This window comes from Idiotropiscis lumnitzeri, chromosome 17, assembly GCF_059441095.1.
Source record: "Idiotropiscis lumnitzeri isolate Australia: NSW breed Sydney's pygmy pipehorse chromosome 17, RoL_Ilum_1.0, whole genome shotgun sequence".
Taxonomy (NCBI): Eukaryota; Metazoa; Chordata; class Actinopteri; order Syngnathiformes; family Syngnathidae; genus Idiotropiscis; species Idiotropiscis lumnitzeri.
Window position 1 is genome coordinate 1,582,501 of NC_142407.1, and position 27,500 is coordinate 1,610,000.

The window sequence follows — 27,500 nt, forward strand, 5'->3', positions numbered from 1 at the left end:
CCAGCAGCTCCTTATGTTTATAAATATTTAGTAATTTTATGAAAAAGCCCAGACTTTCAGACTCTGTTACGAGGCATTTATGAGAGGAAAAAAACAGCGCCAAATTGTTGAATATATGAATAAATGACGCTTCGACTATTTAAACAAATTGAAGACGATTTTGATCAACGGCAATGTGATTAGTCGACTGGTCTTGGCAGCCCTAACAGAAAGTAACCAACTTTACACAGCAAATATAACAGGCAAATTAATACGTGTCTGGAGAGAACAGTACAAAAGAATGCTACACCGCTACATAGGGCAGGAAACGAATTAGCAGAGGTGGGCATTCCGTCAAATCTTCACTGATGGTCACCCATTTTTCTGGCAAAGGACGAAATACAAAACTGATGGACTATGCACCGAAGGAAGAGTTTTGTTTTTCTCACTGACAGAAAGACTTGCCATATGTCTCACGTTTGTTTGTGGCAGTGACTCTTACATGGGTTGCGTCGAGCATTGACTATTAGCCCATCTCATGCCTCAAATTGCATGTCCCTCTTTTCTCGCTCCTCTGTTTACATGCTAGCACCTCAAACCAAACAGTCAAGTCGGTAGAAGGTAGAAATGTTTTGGGGTAATGAAACGATGATTCCTTCATGTCGTCATTTGATGGATACGTCTGTTTTAATTTTCACGGTGTTCAATAATGTACGAGCAATAAAGTGAGGGCTATACGAATTTGAAAAAAAAAACAAAACGTAATTGCGATTTTTCAGACCAATATTGCGATTGCGATTCGATTTGCGTTTTTTGTATTTTACACGTTAAAATGCTACAATTGTGAGTCAGTTAAGTTTCAGACAAGTAATTTGATCAATATTTTAACAATATAAATAACTCTCACAATTTCATTAACAGTACAAGATGCTCTCTTCTGGCGATTGCGCTAAGGTGTGAACTTTGACCTGCATTCTGTACCAAATAACTGGCCAATAAAAATCATACATTGGCATTCAGGTTATGGTAAGATTATAATACACTAAAGTGGCATTTCCAGAATAATAACACAGAATATACAATAACATTTATATTTATTTTTTGGCAGCATCATTAAAATTAAACAAGGCGATGCGAACCATAAATAACTTACTGTAAACAATCTTCAAGTATTAATTGTAAATGTTTAAACGGGTCAACTTTGCAGATTGTTATGCACTTATTCTAAGTAAACAAACCTTTAAAACTTACAAATAAAAATACTCATTCTCTCATGTATAAACAATACAAAACGAAGTCTAAATATTGCACCCTTTTTAAAAAAAAAAAATATAGCTGCCTTATCACAGTAGATGAACTGGCTCGAGCACTAATATGATAATGATAATTCTTCTCTTACATGCTTTTTTAAAAAGTCGTGACTTAAACTATCCTGAATTGAACTCATTTTAGGAAGAGAAACAAAAAGAATGCTTCTGCAAGATTATAGAAATAAGAATATTAAGTGTGATACATTTTTTTGTCGTGCAAAACGTTTTTTGGGGCTAGAAAAAGCAGGCTATCCATCATTGCTGGTATGAGACATGCGCGATCACAAGTTACAATGTTGCCATTAGTGCTGAAAAGACGCTCTCAGAGGGAGCATGTCACTGGTACGCCCAAATACCGATACTGCGACTGTTCGGGATGTTAGCTTAGCACGTGAATGCCCGCTAGTTGTTGCCTCCCCTTCTGTCGCGGGTTCCTTTTCGACCTCCAAAACAAATGGCGTAGCCAGAATATGTGCAACAGTGATGTTTATTGTGCAGCCCTTCCAAAGTGCAACACAGTGAAAAGTCCCCCAAAAGTCCAAAAACCCAAAAAGTGACAATATAGTAATTTACAAAAATAAAGGGTGTCTATCTATATATTTACAAAACCACTGAATGGAGTTCAACCATAACTACCATATCAGCTACTTTACAAAAGGCGTCACTGTCTCGCTCTCCAGTACTACCTGCACTGCAGCACCTCTCACTCTATTTCCCCCCGCCTCTCTTTCCAAACAACTATATACAATTCGCCCCTCCCCTTGGGCATCAGCTGACATAATTGTCGCGCGAAACAAACATATTTAAGGAACGTGGAAGCTCCCCCGCTGTTTGGTCTTCCTCTATGTCGTGGCTGTTGTCTGCCGCGTCTCGTGACTGGTGAGTTGTTCAATTGAACATGCGCGCGTGTATGTGTGTATGTGTCCATGTATGCTTCCATTCATAATAAAACTACCAAGTGTGCACCCTCGGTCGCTCTATTAAAACTGTGACTGACGTGGTATTGAAGTGGTGCCAGGTGGGTGCGTATGTATTCCACGGGATGGAATTGAATGCATCAGTATGGGAATGTGCGGTGCATGCGTGTGCGCAATTGCGCTTCCGGGACCATGCTGTGCTGTGCTGTCCTTATTGACGGAGCTGCTCCGTCACACCTTCTCAAGATAAGATGTCCTTTATTAGTCCCACAATGGGGAAATTTCTGTTTATTTTTAACCTTCTTGACAGGCTTCACACTCAAATCGGTGAAGGTGTTTTAAACGTTGAAATACGTTGGTTGTGTTGCCTCTGGATCTGATTCTTTTTTTTTTTTTGATGCGGTTCATATTTGTCGAATCCGTCGTACGTCCAAATAATAGACGTACTGCCCTTCTTGAGCACAAGCTTCTCCCTCTCCTCATCTACGGCGGCAGAAGTTACTTCCATTACATCCACTACGGTACATAGCAATCACATGAAAAACCCGACGTGCACGTGGAATGTGTTATTGTTGGGCTGCGCTGACAGTACGCACCAGAGCGCAGACTACCGTGTGAGCCAACAACACTGATTGGCCAGCGCCATTAAGACCCGAGCATTGACAATTCTGGTTGGCTAATTCATCCATCACTCAAACACCACAGGTTAGAGGAGAGTGGAAAAAATATACAAAACCGCACTGTCTTGTGATTCAATAATTGCACTATGATGAACCTCGATCTTGATTAGATTACTTGTTATTGTGCAGCCCTAGTGGACCTCAGTGAAACTTGGTTCTTTATCAGAGTATATGCACTGCTTCTGCTGCAAATGTTTGTGATGTAGTAAGTAGTATGTGTCGAGTGATACGCCTTGTCAGGTAAAGTAATGGGATAATTCGGGGATAGTGTAGAATGATTTGGGCTAAGACCTAGTAGAAAGGTCACAAAACTTTGCCTTAATGGACATTCTCCAGTACTGAGGGCACGCCGACTCAGCCTAATCCAGCTGTGCCAGATCAGACAGAGGCCTTGTCATTGTTAAAAAGTAGTTAGAACATACATATACCAAAGTCAATGCCTTACAATACTTTTATGTTTTACACAGGACTCGTGATGAATCATATAACGTGTGTTGGGGAAAATCCTATAGTTTACTTATACAGTCAGAGTGACTTGCTGTTTAGTTAGACAGTTAGTCAGAATGACTTGCAGTTAGTACGAGACAGTTAGTCAGGGTGACTTGCAGTTTGTACAAGACAGTCAGGATGACTTGCTGTTTAAATATTGGAATGATTATTGTTTTTATTTTCTATTAACTGTTTTAATGTACTAACAACACAAAACTATTGAAAGGATAATCAAGTTACTTATTGAGCCATGATATACAAAATGGCTTTGCTTTGAAACTGCTTTGCGTATGAATATGACATGTGCATTGTTACTCTCTATTGATGACACATGATGTTGGAGAAATGAACAAAGTTTAATAACCTGTTGATTACAAAGAGAGAATGTAACAACATGTATTATCATATGTTTTTCAAGTGTATTGAGCTTGCATTTTATATGTCATATTAAGTAATACATTGTTTGAGTCTAACTGGTGAGCTTGGAGGATCAGAGAAAAACAAGCCAACGCCCTGTCTACGGGTAAGATGATAGAAAAATCCTGGACACCCTCTGCTCTTAACTCACATGAGGGGAAAGAACCGTTAGGCAAGGGGACTTACCACTCACATGTATGAGTCAGTGAAGAAGCTTCCAGAAGCTACCAGAAGGGTGGAACTTTCGACTCGTACTATAAGTCATGGAAAACTTTGCGGCGAAGCGGGGCTATATAAACATTACCCAAGAAGCACAAAGGGCTCTTTCTTCGTGCATTTCATGGGCACACTTTGACGGAGGATTCTATTTTTGCATTTTTTCCACTTTTTCGGGACTTATGCCTTTTCTCGCCTCGGACTTGGATCCCTCGGCGGGATGGATCTTTCCTCTATCAATTGGACATCTCTAAAAAGTTTAGCTTCGGTAAGGTAACGAATTTAAGAAATAACATAAGTGATGGGCGTTTCGAAAAGAGAGAGAGCCTAGTCAATTGTCCAAATATTTCTGTTTTTTTCCCCAACTTTACCTTATTGCAAATTCAAACCCCTCTACAAAACTGCACTGTCTTGTGATTAGGTTATTGGACTACGACAAACCTCGATGTCGACTAGATTTCAATTTATTGTGCAGCCCAAGTGGACCTCAGTGAAACCTGGTTCTTTACCAGAATATATGCACTGCTTCTGCTCTGAATGCTTGTGATGTAGTATGTTTTGAATGCGGATTGGCTATCGCCTCTGAAGAAGGTCTGATGGTCCTGAAATAGTGGTGACAAACTTTAATTTAGCGATGATGAAAGCTTGCTTAAGATAACTATGATGGACTGAAGTTAAGGCCTAAAGTATTGGTGACCAAAGCGCAGTTAAAATGATGGAGTGATAGACTGACATGAAAGTTTTGGTTCGAATTTAAATAATGATGGACCGGCAAAATTGACTGACTGACATGCCCACATGTGGGAATTACATTACTATATATGTAGGGCAAGAGAACAAGCCTATAAGGCTAAAAGTGTGTAAGATTTATTCATCCTGCAAGAAAGAAATTTGCATTGTCTTATCGACAGTCTTATACAATGAATAGAAAAGTGCATGCAGATGACACTTGTGTTGGCCCGTCATGGCTTATTTTTCTAGACTATATTCTCATAGGAACTATTGATAAACGATAATATCCTGCCCTCCTAAAGTTCCCTGAACAGGAAAGCAGTAAGCTCAAAACCTTCCACTCATCAAGACTCTGGACACCAGCTTGCCCAGTTGACTCCAGGTTTATTGACAATTGAAAGGGTGAAACTGACTAATACAAAAACACATTGTCTAATTAGTAATATGAAACAAATTACTGGATAATTTAATTACCAGACAATTACAGCATTTATCAAATGTGAAAATAAACAGATTTTAACAGGCTAAATTACTGGGTTTCAAATTAGGGTATATTTATTAACGCTAAACATCCTTGAACTTGACACACCTCTATATTTTTTTCAGCAAGAATAGTGACACAAAATGGCCACCAGGGGCGCTGTTAAAAAACAAATGAACGGCAAGCAGGCAACCTAACTGCAAGACAGTATGACGCCAACCATGCACTTAAAGTACCGTATTTTTACGGCCAAAAGACGCACTGTAACAAAGGGCCCAGCACCAGTTGAGGGTGCTATTTCTCTATGTAATACTCACTACGAGGCGCATGCTAGCTCGCGCATGCTAACCTGCGCATGCTACCTTGCTCATGCTAACTCGCGCATGCTAGCTCGCGCTTTCAAATAAGTCATCGCTGTCAGCAGCAACACCCCAGACCAATGAGAGATGTCATGGCAACACAGCTAATCGACAACGTCAGGGGGGGGATTTCACTGGTCACCACACACCTTAGAGTCACGGTTTCAAATCAAAACCAAAAATATCTCAGCATACAAGCAACCAATGAAACAAAGAAATAAAATTAACACAAAACATGCATCTCTCATGCCATTCATATCCCCAAAAGAAATAAAAATAACACAAAAAGATTACAGCAATGCCATTCAGCCTCAGCCAATCACATGGCTGTTTAGAGAGATGTGAGTGGTGTGCTTTGGGCAGTGTGTTTTTATTTAATTTTTTTTATTTTTGCAGTCTGTTGTCTAAACTTGTGATGTTTCTTGCTTGCAATAACATGAATGATAAGACATCGTGCCCGTTTGTCCAACTTTCTCCTACACCATCACTCAAAAAACGTATTCACATAATGTATTTGTCACATTCGTAGCATAGACGCCTCAGACTTTGGCCAGCAGGGTGTGCTAATATGCACTCTGAAATACCACAAGGGGAACAAGCTCAATGGTCGAGAGAGTTGCTCATTCCATATAGTAGGCGTGTAGCATGACAAGGCGCCTCGTTTGTTTTGGGAAGATTTGGGACTTTTAAGTGTGCCTTATTGTCGCGAAAATACGGTAGATCATCTCACGTTTTATAGCACACACATTTCACCACCAGAATAAGATATGGAAAATTAGGAATATAATATACTTTTAATCTCACATTGGTTCAGACTAGATTAATAACAATACTCCAATAATTATTTCAGCACTAAATTACAAATCTGGAACTTATTTTGCAAATCTCTGAACCAATCGACACCAATAAGACCGCTGCCGATTTGGCACAGAAAAATCCCCATTTATTTTTATGTTTTATAATTTGTGAGATATTTAAGTGCCATGTTACAATGGAAGTCAACCAGTCTATAATTTAGACACCATTACTGACTTAAGAGTCATCCATAATCAATATATCAGATGATTAACATCATAGCTAACTGACATCACAGGCTGGCCACATGAATTTAAATGAGGGGGGGTGGGACAGGTGATGGGGGCAGGGTATTAAAAATTGCAGTTTATAATTCCTTCTTAATGATACATTCTTGGTTGTATGTTTCATCTAGATCTACAAAATCTGAGGGGCATATGTAACAGCCCACAACGTAAAAAATATTTTTTAGCGCCATAAGCTAAACCTATCAGCAAGTCGATTTTGATTTACTTGGGAAATTGTCACCATTTTGGGGGGCCTTTGATATATAGGTCAGATTTTAATTCATCGCTTCTAGAGATTTAAGACGATTGTGTTAACACTGTGTTCCATCTAAAGACGTTAAGATAAAAAGATATTGAAAGCTATAATTGATCACAAACCTTTGATATTCACTGTTTGCAAAGAAAAATTCTGCTTTTTTTGAGGCTCTAAAGCTGGGTCAATATTCATAAACTGGACCAAAACATAAGACAAAAATATCTAGATTTTAGAGGGTGATTACTGTCAGGTTCGCCAATTTGACATATAGTGTTCGTGAGCTAAAAGGAGAGACAAACAGCTCTTGTGGAGACAGAAAGGTTAAACAAAGTTTATTTGACAACTTTATCTCCCCCCTGTTCCTCGATGCTTTTCACACATTCCCTTTTATAACATCGGGGAATCAGATTACACTCAAGGGTGGTACAGTTCGTCTTCTCAAAAGCTGGTTCAGTCCGGTTTATCATTGGGGTGTCGCCATGGATCGCAGCTGACTTTGACGTCAACATCCTTTATCAGGACCCAGTTGCTTGCTTCAGACTTCGATGCCAACTTATCAGGGCTCTTCAGGATGTTGTTTACTTCAACCTCACTTCTGAAGAAGTGCCACCGCCCCGCCAATTGCAGACACCTCTCTGCAGTAGAGGTGTCTCCCTGTATCACCCCTCACACTGCAAACACTCAGCATAGTTCACTATATTAAACTACAACATGTTATATGCACTACATATTAAAATAAGCTGCATCACGGCAAATGTATAATAACCTCTTAATATTATTCTAACATTCCCTCCTGTTTATTCTACATTTGCCCCAAAAAATTATCATCAATGGAACTTCCAAGGATTTAATTCCATCAAATCATTAGCTTGATAGCAAATGTAGACCCCTTTATCATTATTTATTTATTTATTTATTTATTTATTTTTTTTTTTTTGTATTTTTATTTGAGCGTTTTGGATTAACGAATAGTATCTCCCAGGTAAATTCAGTCGTCGTCATCAACTTGGTCATCAGTGTCTCCTCCATCACCAGCACTTCTGTAATTAATCAAAGGATATATTTCCTGTAGTTTGGAATTTGTTGGAGCGAGAGCTGTTGAGATAAGTCGGACAATCAAAACGCGAATGCAGGGAATACAACAACATCCACACAGTACAAGGATTGAGGTGAACATTGTTATAGAAATCATTACCGAAAATACCAAATTTTTATATTTACCAAACGTTTTGTTCCACCACTCATCCCATGCAGAGGTACTCACACCTGAATGTTCCTTCAGCTTTCGGTTCAGGGCGCGCAAGCCTGTAATGGCTCTTGTGAGGGACCCTTCCGGAGAAGTGTTGTTAGGAATGAAAGTACAACACTGATCCCCAATCACGGCGCAAACCCCTCCTCTCTCTGCCAACAGCATGTCCACCGCGATGCGGTTTTGAAATGCCATGAGTGATGTTGCTGCCAATTGTTCTTTAATAGCTATAAATCCTTCTTCAGTGAAGTTCCCCAATCTTTGCACGTTATAGTGTATGTAGTTTATTCGATCCACATTCTTATTCGGTGTAATCCAAAGGAGAATGGACTCGAACCCCGCTGCGATTTGATTTACCAACTTATACTCATCTGGTACGCCCCTTGGTTGGCCAATTGCATCCAAATAGGTCATATCACCATCCCTCCAGGAAGCACTTCGTCTTTTCCTGGCGTAATAATAGGGGGATTCGTGGGCTTCAACTGCTCTTTGAATGTCCCCTGCTGTGGATGGAAAAATAGACACTGGTAAGAGAAGTGACACCAATGCACAAGTTCCAACTGCGTCCTTTAATGAATCAAATAATTTAGTACCCCCACACCACCACCACACGTCGCTGCGTGGCAGTAGTGTACCTGATTGGAGCAGAGTTGTTTTACACCACGCTGATGATAAGCCTCCCACTCTATTTTGTGTTCCTGTAAGATTAACACAAGTAAAGTTAGCCACTGCCACATCGGTCGAAAAGATAGGCTTATCTTTCGTTGCTTTCGTAGCCGGGTAGACATCATTCCAAGCAATGCAATCCGCATTAGGCGTCAATTTTGTCATTACTTCTAAAAGGCATGTTGATGGAAGAGCTGCTGGAATTACTCGTAGCAATGGTCTCGGGCCCATACATGAAACACAGCTAGAATTTGCAGTCTTAGCAGCTGATTCCATTAATAGTAGCCAATTATTTCCTAATTGGGTAACTCCTGTAACAGCCAAAAAGTGATCATCTACAGAGAGTTTTCCTTTAAATTTTAGCACCATTTTAGATCGTTTTTTCATCGAAGTTTTGGTCTCTATATTTTTTATAGGGGTAGCCTCAACGGGATTCTCTAAAATGGTAGATACACAAATTACAATAGTATGATAAGGATCTACCCCTTGAGAATATGGGCTTAAATCTAATTCTTCACACGGATTATTGTCGCATCCCCAATTTGTCGAGTTAATAGTTAACTGAATTCCTATCGCTACGTGTGTTAATGAAAGTTTCTTCCGCAAAGTTTTTGCACATTTTTCAGTCGTCCAGTCAGACCAGTCTTGTCCCGTTTCTGCTACCAGTCCATCCCATCTTCTAGTTCTCACAGTTAAGTACCATGTGTACCGGCGTCCATAACTTTGCGCACTATACGCATGTTGTCCTACTTTGAAAACGGATGCTTCACTCAATTTAACTTCAGACCATGGTATAATAGCGGTTGTCACCTTGTTAGTCGGCAAACAAATCATTGTTGCTGAGTCAGCAATGCTGTTGCTCCTAGCGCATGATGTAAAGTCCATCTTATCAGGTAACCTAAGATTTTTAGTTGAATGTCCATTATTATTATTTATCGGTGTATATGTTGGTGTATACAAAGCTTTCACTGCAACCAAGGCTGCACAACACAAAATCTCAAACTTTATCCACGCGAAAGTCATATCGGCCGAGAGACCCCTAATAGGGTAGGGTGGCTTATAGTTCTTCACTGGCCTAAAATGTTTTCAGATCCTATTGATCTGCCCCCACCTAGTCACCAGGCTTGCCTACCTTCCCCTTGTCGGGTGTCTCGGTTGAGATGACCTTCTTACAATGCGCAAGGTGGATCCAGGTGTTTCGTGCTGCAATTTTTACTGCAGTTGGTGTGGTCAGCAGAACTTGGTGAGGGCCTTCCCACTTCGGAGAGTTCCAGTGTTTCCTTTTTAGGCTCCTGATCAGAACCCAGTCTCCCGGAACGACCTGTTCGTCCTGTTGAAGAGAAGTACACTCGCTTTCTGGCAATATCAATTCATTTCTTTTCTCTAAAGTTTTCCTCATGTAATCGGCTAGGTTGGCCTCATTATCAATTTCCCACTGTGTGGAAAAATAAGGTACCCTATATGGTCTGCCAAAAAGAACTTCATAAGGTGTCAGTCCTGTGGAACTTGTAATATTGATATGCAATTTTACCAGATCTATACATTGAGTCCATGGACGTTTCGTTTCTTCCATACATTTTTTCAGTCTATTTTTTATCGTTCCATTCATTCTTTCCACCAGGCCTGCACTTTGAGGATGGTATGAACAATGGTGTTTTAAATCTATGTGAAACATTTGCCCTATTTTATTTATGATTGTATTCACGAAGTGTGTTCCATTATCACTATAAATTATTTCTGGTATACCATACCTTGGTATTATATCTTTACATAATGATTTTGCAACTGTCAGTGCATCTTGTTGTTTTGCTGGAAAGATTTCTACCCATTTTGAGTATGCATCAATAATAACAAGACAATATTTCTTCCCCTCGCTTTTACTCAATTCAATAAAATCCATATGGATTCGTTGGAAAGGGTATGTTGCTTGAGGAAACTGTCCTCTTTTTGGGCGCATGTTTCCCTGAGAATTGTGTCGAGCACAGATCATACAGGCTCTACAAAATCTTTTTGAGAAAAAATTAAAGCCATATGTTGTATAGAATTGGTTTATCTGTCTTACCATCCCTCCCGTTGATACATGTGATACACCATGTGTCAAAATAGCAGCCCATCGAAAAAGATTTCTTGGAAGAATCGGCTTCTTTTCTGAACTGATATATATGCCATTAGCTAAAGTAGCTCCTCTGTCTAACCATAATTTTTGCTCCTGCATAGGACTTTGTTGCTGCATGTCTATAAGGATGTGGTCTCGCAGGACGTTATCTGGCGGCGCACACTCGGCCACACCTATGAGTGGCTTGGTGGCTGCTTTTTTCGCTGCCTTATCTGCGAACGCGTTTCCTAAAGTAATTTCATTAGTGCCCACAGTGTGTGCGGAACACTTACATATTGCAATTTGGCTTGGTAATTGAACAGCATATAACAATTTGGATAGGAGTTCAGCATGTGTTACGGGTTTTCCAACGGATGTTATCATTCCTCTATTTTTCCAATATTGCGCAAATACATGACATGTTGAAAAAGCATATTGACTGTCAGTATAAATTGTTACTGCTTTACCAGTCATTAACTTACATGCCTCAGTTAGGGCTACCAACTCAGCAGCTTGGGCTGAATAATGAGAAGGAAGTGGTTCTGATTTTAACACCGTGTCTATTGTGACCACCGCATAACCAGTTTGTGTTTTCCCGAATTCATTTTTCCTAGATGACCCGTCAACGAAAAGAATAATTCCGTTCTGTAAGGGTTGATCTTTTAGATCAGCCCTGCACTTAGTCGTTTGCTCAGCCAGTTCCTGACAGTCATGTTGTACACCATCATCAGGGAGTGGCATTAAAGTTGCTGGATTTAAACCTGTGCATCTTTCTAATGTGAGGTGCGGTTGTGATAACAAAACAGCCATACAGGACAAGTGTCGTGCTGGTGATAAGAATACCATGTTTGTCTGCAGTAGCAGTGCAGATACTGCATGTGGGACTTTTAAGGTCAATGGATGAAAAAGCACGACTGCTGAGCTGCTCTCTACAGCTAGTGACGCTGCCACAACAGCTCTTACGCAATGAGGAAGCGCACGTGTCACATTGTCTAACTTTGAAGAATAATACGCCACAGGTCTTAGTTTATCACCATGTTGTTGAGCCAATAATGATGTCATGTAGTCACCCTTGCAATCCACCATCTGGACGAAGGGCTTAGAATAATCTGGCAAGGCCAAGGCCGTACTAGACACCAAGGCCTGCTTGATATCACAGAATGCCCGCTCTGATTCTGTGGTCCACCGCAAAGGTGAAGACACTTTTAAACTATCTTCATATATCAATTTGGAAAGTGGTGCAACTATTTCTGCATAATTTGGAATCCACGTTCTACAATAATTCGTTAGTCCCAAAAATGACATCATCTGTTTTTTAGTTAAAGGTTTAGGAGCGTGCAAGACAGCTATTTTCCTGTCTTCTAAAATTGTTCTTCCTTTTTTACTTAAATTATGACCCAAATATTTAACCTGTTCTTTCCACAACTGTAATTTGTTTTTATTTACCTTGTGTCCTTCCTTCGCTAAATGACACAATAAAGCAACAGTGTCTCTTTTACTATTTTGTATGTTTGTTGAAGCTAATAAAATGTCATCCACATATAACAAGACTTGGCTTCCGCATGGCGGTTCAAATGTAGACATACTAGCTGTCATAATTTGGGAATAAATTGTAGGGCTTTCACAGTACCCTTGTGGTAATCTGGTAAATGTATATTTTTTCCCTTTATGTGTAAACGCAAACCAGCACTGACTATCTTCATGAACAGGGACTGAGAAAAATGCGTTGCTCACGTCGATTACTGTAAAGACCGCTGCGTCTGGTCTTAATGAATTTAATAAAGTATGTGGATCAGGGACACAGGGTGCCCTATGTACTACGGCGGAATTTACTGCTTGTAGGTCTTGGACCATTCTCCAGCCTACAGAAGGCGGAGCCTTTTTTACTGGAAAAATAGGTGTATTACATGGAGAATCTGGACACTCAATTATTACTCCTGCACTAATCAATGATTCAATCACTGGTTGTATTCCCGCCAACGCATCTGGTTTTAATGGATATTGTTTAATACAAGGTCGATATTCTGTTTTTGGTTTAATTTGTACGGGTTGCGCGCTTCTAATAAGTCCTACGTCTGACGGTAATGTTGCCCATAGGAAATCTGGTACTTCCTTTAAACTGTCTTCCTCTTCCTTTGTCAAGAGATAAGAACCTCCTTTTTGTCACATTCGGTGAAGGAAACGACTCGCATCGGCCTGCACTTCCCAAAACAATGCTTTTCTTGTCATCCTTTCCATCTCACTATGCTCCACACCTTGCACTTTATTATCTGGTTTCCAATCATCTGCATGTCTACCTCTTTGAACAAACGATCCTAATTCTCTCCATCTTAATTCAAAGGGTTTAAATAAAGATATGTGTGGTGTTATTCCCTTGTATAAATGATTTAAAGTATGAGGCAGTCTAACTCCTGCACCTGCAGTCCCCAGTTTATCAGTATACAAATAATCAATTACTATTTTTTCGGGTGTGTGTTTGTATAATTCAGTCTCATAGTTAAGATCTGGGCCTGGAGTCTGTTTATACCACATTGTTACGTGGAGGGCGTTTTTATCCATTTCATCCTGCGGTTTTTTCATAAAATGTTTAGCTTCTCGAAGTAATTTTTCCCCAGTACGAAATGGCGGTTTGTTCGTCATGTGTAGCAAATAATAAAAATGCGGTTCTCCAAGGCCTTTTATCACATGCAAATCTGATTTTGTTATTTCATATTTTCTTTTTACCACCATATTTCCCCCAACTGTCGGTACTAACGCTAACCCCAATCTACACATCCCATCTCTTCCCAGCAAATTTACTGGACAATTTGGTACTACCAGTATTGGTATTTTACACGATCCCCCTAAAGGGTCTCTTATCCAAACGGGGTGTGTCTCAGAAACTTCAGATAACTCTCCCTGAGCCGTCCTGACAAACACTTTGTTGTTTGTCATTGAAGCTCCCGGAATTGGTTCTTTACACGCAGTTCTACATGCTCCCGAATCACAAAGAAAAATAATTGGTCTACCATTTACTGTTAGCTGTACCTCCGGCTTGGAATTATCAAATATTAAAATATCTTGTAAATTTAGTTCGTCTACCTCAATATTTTGTTCCTCTATCTCATTTTGTGGGATATTTATTCTTCCTAGTCATGCTTTATTTTTATTGTGGGAATTGTTGCCAAAAATGATACGAGGGCAGTCGTTCGCGAAATGTCCTATCTCACCGCAACTCCAACAAGTGATATTTCTAGGACTCACATAGCCTCGTCCCTGATCCGCAAGACCTCCTCTAACTCTCCCTCTGGGGCGCAGTTTTAAATCCCACCTTTGAAGCAGCCCCGCTTTTTGATTGAAACCTTTAGCACGGTTTTGGAAATAAAATTGATTTTCCCCGGGCTCAATAACAAAAGTATCTGCTTTTTTCTTTTTAGCTTGCAATATTCGTTCAGCATGTAACGCTTGGTTAATGTATTGTTCCAGCGTGCCTGTTGCTCTATCTACCCAATGTTTTTCAACCCATTGGTGAATAGTGTGGTGCGCATTTGCGTGGAGGGCATTTTTTAACTGCTCCTCAAAAATGCTTCCTTCAGTATGGTCTTCAGGAATGCCGCTGTTTGCTTTAAAACACGCCGTTAATCTGGCCCGGTAATCATCAAACGATTCTCCTTCCTTTTGTGTTACTCTTCCTATAGCCGTATAATTAGCTCTCAATTTGAATTTTTCTCTAGTTCGCTCCATTAGTCTTTGGACGCGATGTGTGAGTTCTTGGCTATCATGGGCTAGAACAGCCTGACACTCTTTTGGATCCCAATCTCCTCTAATGTTATGCCAATCACCTTTCAGAGCAGCCATCCAGATTTGCTGGACTTCTATTCCGTTTAAGTGGTAAGACCTCCTGAGGTCTTCCATTTGCTGCAAAAATTCGTTCACATCAACCTTGTGGTACACAATGCCTTCTACCGCCTTTTTAACATCATCCTGTGTCCATGTTCGATGCACTAGAATTACTGGTGACGCATCATCAATATTAGGATTAGCAACTTCTATCATCGGAAAAGAGTCTTGTATTTCTTCTTCCGATGGGGAGCCTTTTAGTGACTCCGGAGAAAAAGTTTTTCCCATTGTTGTTGAAAATCTAACTCCTAAATTTCCCTTACTCCGCGTATGTATAGCTTTATTCCCGGTCGATTCGGGTGAAATAGGAAGTGGCGGATATAAGGATGATTGGAGGGATTTTTTATTTTTTACAACCCCTACGGGACCTGTTTCGTTATCTTCTTTTCCTTGAAACATAATTTCATCCTCTTCCCATTTTCCTTTATCTGCGTTTTCTTTTTTGGTTTTGTTATTCTTATCTATTTTTCGTCTCAGTGCCATTGTCATCCAAAATTCTGTATCTTCATATCCGTCTTTATCCATCTTTTTTACATTATTTTTTCGTTTTATTTTTATCTTATCTTGTAAATCGACTATTTTGTGTGTATTAAGCTGACCAGTGAATTCATATTTTGTTATCCATGAGTTTAAATGTTTTACTTTATCCGGACATTGGCTTTCTATAAATTTCCAGTCCTTACACGTTAATTGTTGTTTCGGATCGTTTTTGCTAGCTTTTTTACTGTTTGATTTCCCCATGTTGCAAGACAGTGGTTCACCTAGGGTGACTAACCTGTCCTCCAGTCCCTGAACAGGCTGACAATTGCTCTGTCTTAGGTAATTCCCAAGCTTCTACCACAAGTGGCGGAGAATTCTTGCCTCTGCTTCCCAGACAGTTGTCAGTTAATTTTCCTGTTCCAAAATGAGGTTGCAAGCCTCCATGCACACGTTTACATTCACACTATTTTTCCCTTTTTATTTATTTTTTTTTTCCCCTCGTCCTTTTTTTTCCCCTTATTTCTCTTTTTTCCCCTTTCAAACGCGCATGGAGGATACACCCCTGTTATCCTCTATCAGTTTTATAGACTATCTCTGTCTCTTCACGTAACATTGACTAGTATTCTTACGGTTTTACACAGTTTTAAAGACTTACTCTGTCTAGTCCCCACAATATCCCCACGGAATTTAACTACTTACTTGCAGAGGAGTCCGCCCTCCTGTTAACGCAGAATTTAACTACGTACCCCTTCAAATGCCCACATTTATCACACTCATTCATCACATTCGGACTTCACACACTCACCCAAGATGAGCTGAACGTCTCTCTCCGCAGCCTCCCTTCAACTTTCAGCATCCAGTAGCAAAGTCGAGGACCAGGTCCAAAAAATAAAAAAAAGAGAAACAAAAAACAAAAAAACAAAAAAAGAAAAGAAATCCTGGAAAAAAAGAAAAAATAAATCCTTGTTGTGGCCACGATTGTCCTCGGTCGTCGGCTTCGCCCCTGGACGCCTCCAGTATGTTGGGTCCACGGCTCTGAAGGACCAATTGTATGTCAGGTTCGCCAATTTGACATATAGTGTTCGTGAGCTAAAAGGAGAGACAAACAGCTCTTGTGGAGACAGAAAGGTTAAACAAAGTTTATTTGACAACTTTATCTCCCCCCTGTTCCTCGATGCTTTTCACACATTCCCTTTTATAACATCGGGGAATCAGATTACACTCAAGGGTGGTACAGTTCGTCTTCTCAAAAGCTGGTTCAGTCCGGTTTATCATTGGGGTGTCGCCATGGATCGCAGCTGACTTTGACGTCAACATCCTTTATCAGGACCCAGTTGCTTGCTTCAGACTTCGATGCCAACTTATCAGGGCTCTTCAGGATGTTGTTTACTTCAACCTCACTTCTGAAGAAGTGCCACCGCCCCGCCAATTGCAGACACCTCTCTGCAGTAGAGGTGTCTCCCTGTATCACCCCTCACACTGCAAACACTCAGCATAGTTCACTATATTAAACTACAACATGTTATATGCACTACATATTAAAATAAGCTGCATCACGGCAAATGTATAATAACCTCTTAATATTATTCTAACAATTACCCTACGTGTCAGTAACCCAACGTGGCCAGGGTTGCAAGGGCTCTTATAGTGGCTCACAGCTTGGCTTTTTCATCTGTCGGACTGTTCTTTTTTTTTTTTTTTTTTTTTTAATTTTTTTTTTTTGAAGGGGGGTGGAATGACAGACATACCAGTGAAATTCACTGGTGGTGATGATCTGTAATTTACTGATGATGGAAGTACTGTTAAAATAAAAATGACAGACTGAAATCAGTTTGGTTGGGCTTGAAATAATGACAAACTGACGGTGGCAAACTGGTGGCCCGGCTGCTGGCGATTGATGGACCAGTCGAATTTACTGATGTGCCTACCTTAGGTAAAAATCTAAACTTATCTTATATCCCAAAAAACTGTTATACTCAACGATTCATAATTTTGCAACTTACCAGGGACTCCTTATGAAGTCATCAGGACATTAAATGAGGTAAACACAAAGCGCTTTCAGGATGCATTCTCCAGCAGAGGGATTCTACAGTTGAGAAATAAACGGTGAAGATCTACACATAGTATCTGTGCAAATCTTTAGGTCAAATCTTTCATTTTCCAATTTAGCCAGATTAACCAGAACAGGAAACTGGTATGCTGACTTCTTAACATCTGGGAATGTTATATACGGAACAAGGTAGGTGACCGAAAAGGTTAACCTAGTCCACATGGAAATATCTCAAAATACAAGTAGAGCAGGGAGAGTTAATTATGAGAGGTCTGGAACTATAGTCAAATTATATCAGTAAGTACAACGGGGGTTCTGTGTGCATTTTTCAGTGAGTAGGATTTAAGTTTTGTGGGTAGTTTTTCTCCATTCTAAAACCAAAATGGATTATGTAAATTTTGATCACGATTTCTTAACCAATCGGACTTGTACAAACTTCTGTGATTTTGTCAATCTTCATTAGCATACATACAAATAATTGCTAAAAGTTTGAACTATGCACATCAAAACAAGATTGGGTTTTTAGGACTTTCAAAGTGACAACAATTTCCCATAAGCAAAGGTTGGTGAGATAAAGAAACAGGATCAGCGCAGCCCAGGCAGTGAGGAAAAATCAGGAAATCAAGTTAAGAAGTATACAGAAGATGTGCAAGGATATGAGTTTCTGTGGGCGAAATGGCCATATGCTAACTTATAGTGCTTCAGGAGGTCGTACCTTTTTTTTAGTCCACAAACTCACCCTTGAAACAAAAATAAAACTCTTGTAGCTGCCGACTTACCAGAAAATGGAGGAAAAGTCCCCGGAGCACTCCGGACCAAGTGTTTGGTTCAGTTATGGCAACGACTCTCCTCTTGCGCTTTCACAGGGCCACCTGCCAGTATTACTTCGCTTGCGCATACGTCAGGTGCGTGAACGGAAAGCGTGTTGGGACAGACTTCATGTACTTAAATGACTGTGTTGCTCAAATTTAATTACACAATATTGACTATTGCCAATAGTTGTATTATTATTTAAATTTAATGTTACACTCACATTATTTTCATTTTCCATTTTTTGGAGTGTAGGCACTCAGAACGGATATCTGTTGCAGGTCGTCTCTTCAATTTCATGGTGGGGGCAACAAATGTTAGCAGAACCAATGGTGCATAAACAACCGATTCATTAGTACAAAAAGAGAACCACAGAGATTACCCTAGTGCCAGTGTGCATGGTTGCACTCGCTGCCATTAATGCTACACGACTTCTCCGCCGTTGATCGCGTTTTTTTTTCTTTTTAATTTTTTTTTATTATTGAGCAAACTGTTCACAATTAGAAAATTACAACAATGGTATACACAGGTTTTATATTTTCCACAGCAGTAACAACATCTGTCACATTAGGAAAAAACTGTGCAAGTCTGATCTTCGAAGAGAATGCCCTCTCCCCAGCCACGTCTGCTAGCTCTTCCAGATGGATCCCCAGGCATTTCCAGGCCAGCCAGGAGACATAGTCTCTCCAGCATCTCTTGGTCGTCCTCGAGTTCTCCTGCCGGTGGGACATGCCCAGAACACCTCACCAGGGAGGTGTCCAGGAGGCATCCTAATCAGATGCCCGAGCCACCTCATCTGGCTCCTCTCAACGTGGAGAAGCAATGGCTCAACGCTGAGTCCCTCCTGGATGGCCGTGCTTCTCATCCTATCTCTAAGGGAGACACCCTGCTAAGGAAACTCAATTCGGCCACTTGTAACCAAGATCTTGTTCTTCCGGTCACGTCCCACAGCTCGTGACCATAAGTCAGGGCATGAACGTAGGTCGACCAGTAAATTGAGAGCTTCGCCTTTTGGCTCAGCTCCTTCTTCACCATGACATACCAATACAGCGTCCGCATCACAGCAGACGCTGCAACGATCCGCCTGTCAATCTCACGCTCCATCCTCCACTCACTCGTGAACAAGACCCCAAGATACTTGAACTTCTCCACTTGAGGCAGGATCTTTTGTTGGCGAGTCGAATTGCACAAATTCACCCCAAGGTTGCTCAGGTGGTATTTGAGGGAAGTCGGAGAACAAAAACTTAGCACAGTTCCTCCCCTGAAAATAACGGAAAAGATGGGAGGATGGAAATTCAGCAACCAGGTTAGTGAAAGAACAAAAGGCCCTATAAAAACATCCCAAGTCCCTTCTCATACAACAAAAGCAGGGTCAGTAAATGCAGGTTTAATCACTGGATCCCTCAGCTGTGGCGTGAGTGCCTTGGGAGCCGTAAATCAAACTGCATCCTAAACTGAAACCATATCTTTAGAGTTGCCATAACCACGGGGTTGTTGGTAAGACCAGAGGGGCTTGTGGTTCAAAGGCCCGTCAACATAGCAAAAAGAGAGATTCGGAAGCATGACTGTGCCTCCAAGCGACTCCAGGCGTCATAGACCAAAATGCGAGTTTCGCTATGTTCGCAGCCCAGTAATAATATTGGAAATTCAGTAGACATAGACCACCGTAAAACTTACAATTTTTAAGTAATTTTAACCCAACTCTGGGAATTTTTCCATTCTACAGAAAATGAGAAACAGTTGAGTCAAGTGTCTTAAAAAACTGGCAGACATTGGGGAAAAAAAAAACTTTGGCAGTAAGATAGACACTTTAACAGCATTTATTCTCCCAATCAAAGTGAGTGGGAGCGAACCCCACTTTTGAAAGTCTGCCTTTATCTCTGTTAAAACGGGAGAAAAGTTTGCATCGCAAAAGAAGTTGAAAGACCTGGCTATGTCGACCCCCAGATATTTAAATCCTAAAGGGATTACGTCTCGTGAAAGCTGGACCTCTAAATCGTTGACTGGATAGCATAGACTCTTAGAAATGTTGACTTTATATCCAGAGAACAAGCCAAACCTACGGAAGAATGAAATAACAGCAGGGAAAGTTTTAACCTGATATGAAACATAGAGCAACACGTTGTCAGCATATAAGGATATTTTAATTTTGGAATGTTTACTGATAATAACTTTAAAAATAGAATAGCACTTCTTGGTATATTGAGAGCAGCTCTATTGCGACTGTTAACAGTAGCAGTGACAAGGGGCACCTCTGTCCAAATCTATTCAATGGAAAATATCTTGACTGAATATTGTTAGTGATTATACTGGCGCAAGGGAAGGTATAAAGAAGGCGTATCCCTGATATAAAGGTCTCACCAAAATTGAATTTATGGAGGATAGCAAACTGATATGGCCATTTGACTCAAACGCCTTCTCAGCGTATACTGAAATAACTGCTTCAGGCACAGTCGTAAACTCATTCAAATAAATAATATTTAATAAAGTATGAACATTATAATAAACCTTGCACCCTCCTTTAAAAGCAGTCTGTTCCTCAGAGACAATAGTCGTAAGGGCCCTTTCAAGTTGACGCGCCAAGGCCTTCGCATGAATCTTTGTGTGCACGTTCATCAAAGAAAAAGGCCTATACAATGTACATGGGTCTGGATCCCTACCATTTTAAGAGAACCTTTAATGGAAACCTGTCTTAATGTGGAAGGAGAGACCCAAGCAGCAGATTTCAACATAAACCGCGTGGAGCAAAGGAACAAGTTTGTCACTAAATGCTTTGTAGACTCCAACTGAAAACTCTTGGCCTGGAGACGTGTTAGTTTGCATATCTTGTAACGCCAAATTTAATTATTGAATAGTCAGATCGGAATTCAGAAAAGGGTTGCGTTCAGAATTCACGGTGGGGAACTGAAGTCTACCCAAAAATGAGTGCATATCTGTTTTATCCAATAAAAATTCTGACTTGTATAACGACAAACAAAAAGAAGAAAAAACAAAATTAATTAGAGCTGCGAGCAGCTATCAAGGGCCCCCGCAACCCTGGCAACGTTGGGGTACTGTCAGGGATCGCCTTACGGCGAGGAGGAGGTGGACCCAAAAGGCGAGGAGGCAGGGAGGCGGGTAACGTTAAGGGAATTTATTAAATGAACAAACAAGGACAAACAACGTGGCAGGGTGCTAGGTAACAAGGGCAACCAAAACGTGACTTAACAGAAAAGGAGGACGAGGAACAGAAGCCGGGGCAAAACGCTGAGGGACGTAACGGGAACGAGGACGAGGACGTGAACAAGAGCATGAACTTGACAGGAACAAACGTGGTCGTGGAAGTCCGTAAAGTGCGGCAATGACCCGACACTGCGTTGTCGGTATGGAAAGCTTAAATAGTCCAGTCGTTAGGGAGCAGATGGGGATCAGGTGTGACGGTTAACAGGGAACAGGTGCGTGGCTGGTGAGGACGAGACGGCTGAGAGGGAAACGCCCCTACACAGCTGACAAAACAATAACAGAAAAGCACATAGCAAGAAGAAGGGAAGAAAATAACAACAAAAACACTGACATGCCCGACACGGGTCATGACAGGTACTGGCACATTGGAAATCTGAAATATTTGCAAGAAATAATGTGAGGAATCTTCAAGAGGAATTTTTGTGTAGTTTAAGTTAGAGCAACTTTTGTTGTCAAAGCCTCGTCAATATTTGAAGTAAATTAAAAATGGCAGACTTCCTGTTCAATTTAGCATATGGCTCCAAGAGACTTTTTATTAGGTCTTGGCTTTTTTTTGCATACTTCAACAAATTTTTAAAAAGTTTGGTGAAACATGTTTTTTTTTTTCTAGGGGGCGTTAGTAAGCCATTTTTAAAAAATTGCACATCAAGCTAATAAAATATTGATTATTTTGCAAGGCCTGATGTGTGTACAAAGTTTCATGAGTCTTCATTCATATTTAGGTCCTCAAAATAAGCATTGTCTTATTGGCCAACGGTGCGAAGCCACGCCAACAGCCTTTCACGAAAAATGACAAATTTTCATAATTTGACATCCTGATGGCCAAACACTCATCCGAGCAAATATGAGGTTGGTCTTGTTAACCTGCACGGAGAAAAACATCAGCAAAAATAAATTGTATTTGCTTTAACCAGTTGGTGGCGCTACCACTACGATGAAAAATAAGTTGGTAGATGTCTTCAGGGCTCGTCTATCCTCAAATGTGGAAAAATTCCTAGAAGACAGAATCATCTGAGTCATATTCCTGGAGCAATTGTTGCACCGGAGAATAATCAGACTTTGCGGCACAGTAATGGCCACGCTTTGCTGAAAAGTAACAAAATTCAATATAGAGTACGACGTCTTGATGCTGTTCTGACAAATTTTCAGTCAGATTCGTTGAACGGGTTCCGTGCAGTACGTTAGAATGTAAAAAAAACATTTTTTGTTGCTATTAGGTGGCACTATATGTATAGCAGAATAATGACATCGATGTCTTTGGGTCACGACTATTTACATGTGAAGTTTGAAATTTTTAGGAGCATATGCATTGGAGTTATTAAGCAATTTTGTCCATTGTGGCGAGAAATTGTTAAACGCAAACTCTGATGCCCCGCCCCCTGTCATATAGGATTTCAAAAGCTGAAAATTCTTATCTCACCGTTTGTTCCTGGTACCGTAAGATGGTACCGCCGAAATTTTAAGTGAATCGGCTCAATTCTCCAGGATCAGGGTGCAAAAGAATTACCCTTATAAATGTGCAAAAATGGGCCAAAATTTGATAATCAAAAATTCATAACTCACTGTACACTTTAGCCTATGGCTGCAATTGACTTTTTTGTATGTCTCGGGGTGCTACACATGCCTGACAATTTTCGGAAGCATAGGTCAAACGGGCTGGGAATGGTTTTTATTTTGCCCCACTAGGTGGCACTACAGAGCCATTTATGAAACAACTGCATGATAAATTACTAAAGTTGATGTTTTAACTGGCCTGATGTGTGTGCAAAGTTTCATGAGTTTTCATTCATATTAAGAACATCAATAAGCGTTGTTTTATTGACAAACTGTGCGAGCCACGCCCAGAGCTTTTCACGAAAAATGACAAATTTCGTATTGTGACATCCTGAAGGTCTAAACACTCATCTGAGCAAATATGAGGTAGACTTTGTTAACTGTCTCGGAGAAAAACATCAACAAAAATAACTTGTATTTGCTTTAAGCAATAGGTGGCGCTACCACTACAATCAAAAATAAATTCGTCGAAGATGTCTTCAGGGTTGGACTATCCTCAAATTTGAAAAATTTCTTTTAGATGGGATCGTCTGAGTCATGTTACAGGAGCAATTGTTGCACCGGAGAATAATCAGACTTTGCGGCACTGTAACGGCCACACCCTTTGCCGAAAAGTAAGTATTCAATTTAGAGGAAGATCAACGTCTTGAGGCTGTTCTGACAAAGTTGGATTTGTTGAACGGGTTCTGTGCAGTACGTTAGAAAGTAAAAACAATGATATTTTTTGTTGCCACTAGGTGGCACTATATGTATAGCAGAATAATAAAATATAGATGTCTTTGGGTCATGACTCTCAATATACATGTGAAGTTTGGAATTTTTAGGAGCATGTGCATTGGGGTTATTAAGCATTTTGTCCATTGTGGCGAGATATTAAACGCAAACTCTGAAGCCCCACCCTTGTCATATCGTATTTTGAAAGTTGAAAGTTTTCAGACTTTGCGGCACCGTAATGGCCACGCCCATCGCTGAATTCACAACATTCGGCATAGACTGAGATCAATGCCTTGAGATTGTTCTGACAAATTTCCAGTCAGATTTGTTAAACGGGCTCCATGTTTTTGTTACTACTAGATGGCGCTGTGTGTATAACAGAATAATAATTAATAGATGTCTTCAGGTCAGGACTCTTTATGTACAGTGTGTACAGTGTTATGTGCAGGGAAGTTATTAAGCATTTTGTCCTTCGTGGCGAAGGAAATATTAAAAGCAAACTTTGAAGCCCCGCCCCCATCACTTAGTATTACGAAAGCTAACAATTTTTGTCCCAGTGTTTGTCCCAGGTCTTAAAATGGTACAGCCGAAATTTTAAGTCAAGTCAAGTCAATTTTATTTGTATAGCCCTTAATCACAAACAGTCTCAAAGGGCTTTACATAGCCACAATCGACATCCCCGATCTTAACCCCCAGGAGGGCAAGGAAAAACTCACAAAACCTCATTAGGGGAAAAGTGAGAAACCTTGAGAAGGGACCACAGATGGGGGAATCCCCCTTCCAGGATGACCAGGCTGCAATGGATGCCAACTGGGCAACATTTGACACATACAATGATGCTATGCAATAATAGATGAGATAATATAAGAGTCAATTGAATGAAGTGCTGCAGGAAGATGACTTCAGTGGAGTGGGTCCTCATCCAGGGCCGTAATATCCATGGCAGCATATCCGAAGATGAGCCTTTAAGGCAATCGACTGAACCCTCTAGGATCAGGGTGCAAAAGAATGAGCCCTGTAAACATGCAAAAATGGGCCAAAATTGGACATTCAAAAATTCACAACTCACTTCCTCTACACTTTATACCAGGGCTGCAATAGACATTTTTGTATCTCTCAGGGTGCTACAAGTACCTGCTAATTTTCGTATGCCTAGGTCAAACGGGCCAGGCTTGTTTTTTATTTTTGCCACTCTATGTGGCGCTACGGTGCCATTTTGTTGACGCCGTTTACACTGTCGTTAAAATATAACATTTTTTGCCAGACCCGATGAGACTGCAAATGTTGATGAGTTTTCATGCATGTTTTGGGGGTCAAAACTGCGAACGAACGTGAGGAACAATAGAAATAATAATGGTAATAACTAGAGCTGCGATCAGCAACAAAGGGCCCTCACAACCCTTGCAACGTTGGGGTACTAGCATGTAGGAAATGTGAAATATTTATGATAAAAATAACGTGACGAATCTTCAAGAGGAAATTTTTGTGTAGGTAAAGTTAGAGCAGCTTTTGTTGTCAAAGCCTCGTCAATGTTTGAAGTAAATTTAAATTGGCCGACTCTTGTTCAATTTAGCATATGGCTCCAGGAAACTTTTTATTAGGTCTTGGCTTTGTTCATAATTCATCAAATATTCAAAAAGTTTGTTTTTTTAAATTTCTAGGGGGCGATAGCAAGCCGTTTTTCAACAATTGCACGACAAACGTCTTGAGGTTGTTCTGACAAATTTTTAGTCTGCTTCCTAAAAGGGCTAAAATGTAAAAAAATATATATATTTTTTTGTGACCACTCTGTGACCCTGTGTATATAACAGAATAATAACATGGATGTCTTCAGGTCGGGACGTTTTCTTTACAGGTTTAGGATTTTTTGGGGGGGTATGTGCAGGGGAGTTATTAAGCATTTAGTTCATTGTAGTGACCCACCCCCTTTGAAGTAAATTCAAAATGACCAACTTCCTGTGCAATTCAGCTCATGGCTCCAAGGGACTTTTTTGTAGGTCTTGGCCTTGTACATACTCCAAAAAAAATTTCAAAAAGCAGGGGCTGCTTTTTTGAATATTTCTAGAGGGTGATAGCGAGCCATTTAAAAAAAAACTGCACATGAAACTAATATAATATAATTTTTTTTCAGGCCTGACGTGTGTGCAAATTTTCACGAGTGTTAGTTTTCATATCTCGTAACGCCAAATTTAATTATTGAATAGTCAGATCGGAATTCACGGTGGGGAACTGAAGTCCACCCAAAAATGAGTGCATATCTGTTTTATCCAATGGAAATTCTGACTTGTATGACAAATAAAAAGAAAAACAACAAAAATAAAAAAAAAACAAAATTAACTAGAGCTGCGAGCAGCTATAAAGGGCCCCGGCAACCCTGGCAACGTTGGGGTACTGGCACATAGGAAATGTGAATATTTACGAGAAATAACGTGAGGAATCTTCAAGAGGAAATTTTGGTGTAAGGAATCTTCAAGAGGAAATTTTGGTGTAGTTAAAGTTAGAGCAGCTTTTGTTGTCAAAAATTCAAAATGGCAGTTTCCTTTTTAATTTAACATATGGCTACAGGAGACTTTTTATTAGGTTTTGGCTTTGTACAAAATTCATCAAATATCCTAAAAGTTTGGTGGAACACAGTTACGGGGCTGTTTTTTTTCTTAATTTCTAGGGGGCAATAGCGAGCCGCTTTTAAACAACTACACGACAAACTAATAAAATATTCATGATTTTGCCAGGGCTTGTGTGTGTGCAGTTTCATGAATTTTCGTTCATATTTGGATCCTCAAAATAAGCGTTGTTTAATTGGCGAACTGTCCGAAGCCACGCCCACAACCTCTCACGAAAAATGACAAATTTCGTATTGTGACATCCTGATGGCCTAAACACTAATCCGAGCAAATATGAGGTAGACTTTGTTCACCTAATCGGAGAAAAACATCCAAGAAGATAACTTGTATTAGCTTTAACCAGCTGGTGGTGCTACCACTAGGATGAAAAATAAGTTGGTAGATGTCTTTAGGGCTGGACTATCCTCAGATGTGAAAAATTTCGAGAAGATAGAATCATATGAGTCAGGTTGCAGGAGCTTTTGTTGCCACAGAGTACAATCAGACTTCAGACTAATGGCCACGCCCTAAGTCGAAAAGTCACAAAACTTTGGCAGAGAGTACATACTAGAGTGCTGTGACAAATTTTTAGTCGGATTCGTTAAAAGGGCTCCGTGCAATATGTTAAAATGTAAAAAACATTTTTTTTTTTTTGTTTACACTTGGTGGCGCTGTGTGTATAACAGAATAATAACATAAAGATGTCTTCTGTACGTTTTATGTACAGGGGAAGTTTGGGATTTTTGACCCGCCCACTTTGAAGTAAATTCAAAATGGCAGATTTCCAGTGCAATTTAGCCCAGAGACTTTTTTTGTAGGTCTTGGCCTTGTACATACTCCATAGAATTTCAAAAATTCTATGTGAAACACACATAGAGGGGCTGCTTTTTGGAATATTTCTAGAGGGCGAGAGAGTGCCATTTAAAAAAAAAACACGCACAAGAAACTAATAAAATATTGATGCTTTTGTCAGGCCTGATGTGTGTGCAAAGTTTCATGAGTTTTCGTTCATATTTAGAACCTCAAAATCAGCGTTGTTTAATTGAAGAACTGTGCGAAGCCACACCCACATGTACGAAAATAATTTGTATTTGCTTTAACCAGTTGGTGGCTCTACCACAACGGTGAAAAATAAGTTGGCAGCCGTCTTCAGGGCCTGAATATCCTCAAATGTGAAACATTTCGAGAAGAGAGGTCGCTGCTCGGGCCCTAATAATTATAATAATAATAATAATTCCTACAAAAACAATAGGTACCTCG

At 40.2% G+C, this 27,500-nt stretch overlaps 2 protein-coding genes across 9 annotated transcripts in view; one reads left to right on the forward strand and one right to left on the reverse strand.

Annotated features, from left to right (window-relative positions):
- spdl1 (spindle apparatus coiled-coil protein 1) overlaps positions 1-27,500 on the forward strand; it is a 164,474-nt gene that overhangs the window by 43,709 nt on the left and 93,265 nt on the right. The gene's annotated exons all lie outside the window — the stretch shown is intronic.
- LOC148319687 (uncharacterized) lies at positions 7,141-16,839 on the reverse strand. Of its 2 annotated transcripts, none has more exons than XM_088279989.1 (2): positions 16,093-16,839; positions 7,141-10,163 (listed from the first exon to the last, which is right to left on the reverse strand). In XM_088279989.1, the coding sequence occupies exon 2, from the start codon at positions 9,854-9,856 to the stop codon at positions 7,907-7,909; it is 1,950 nt and encodes a 649-aa protein (XP_088136115.1). In that variant the 5' UTR covers positions 9,857-10,163; positions 16,093-16,839; the 3' UTR covers positions 7,141-7,906. The 2 variants fall into 2 exon arrangements, 1 of the variants encoding a protein (XP_088136115.1); XR_015839621.1 differs by lacking the exon at positions 16,093-16,839 and adding an exon at positions 10,896-10,997 and having other exon boundaries at positions 9,584-10,163.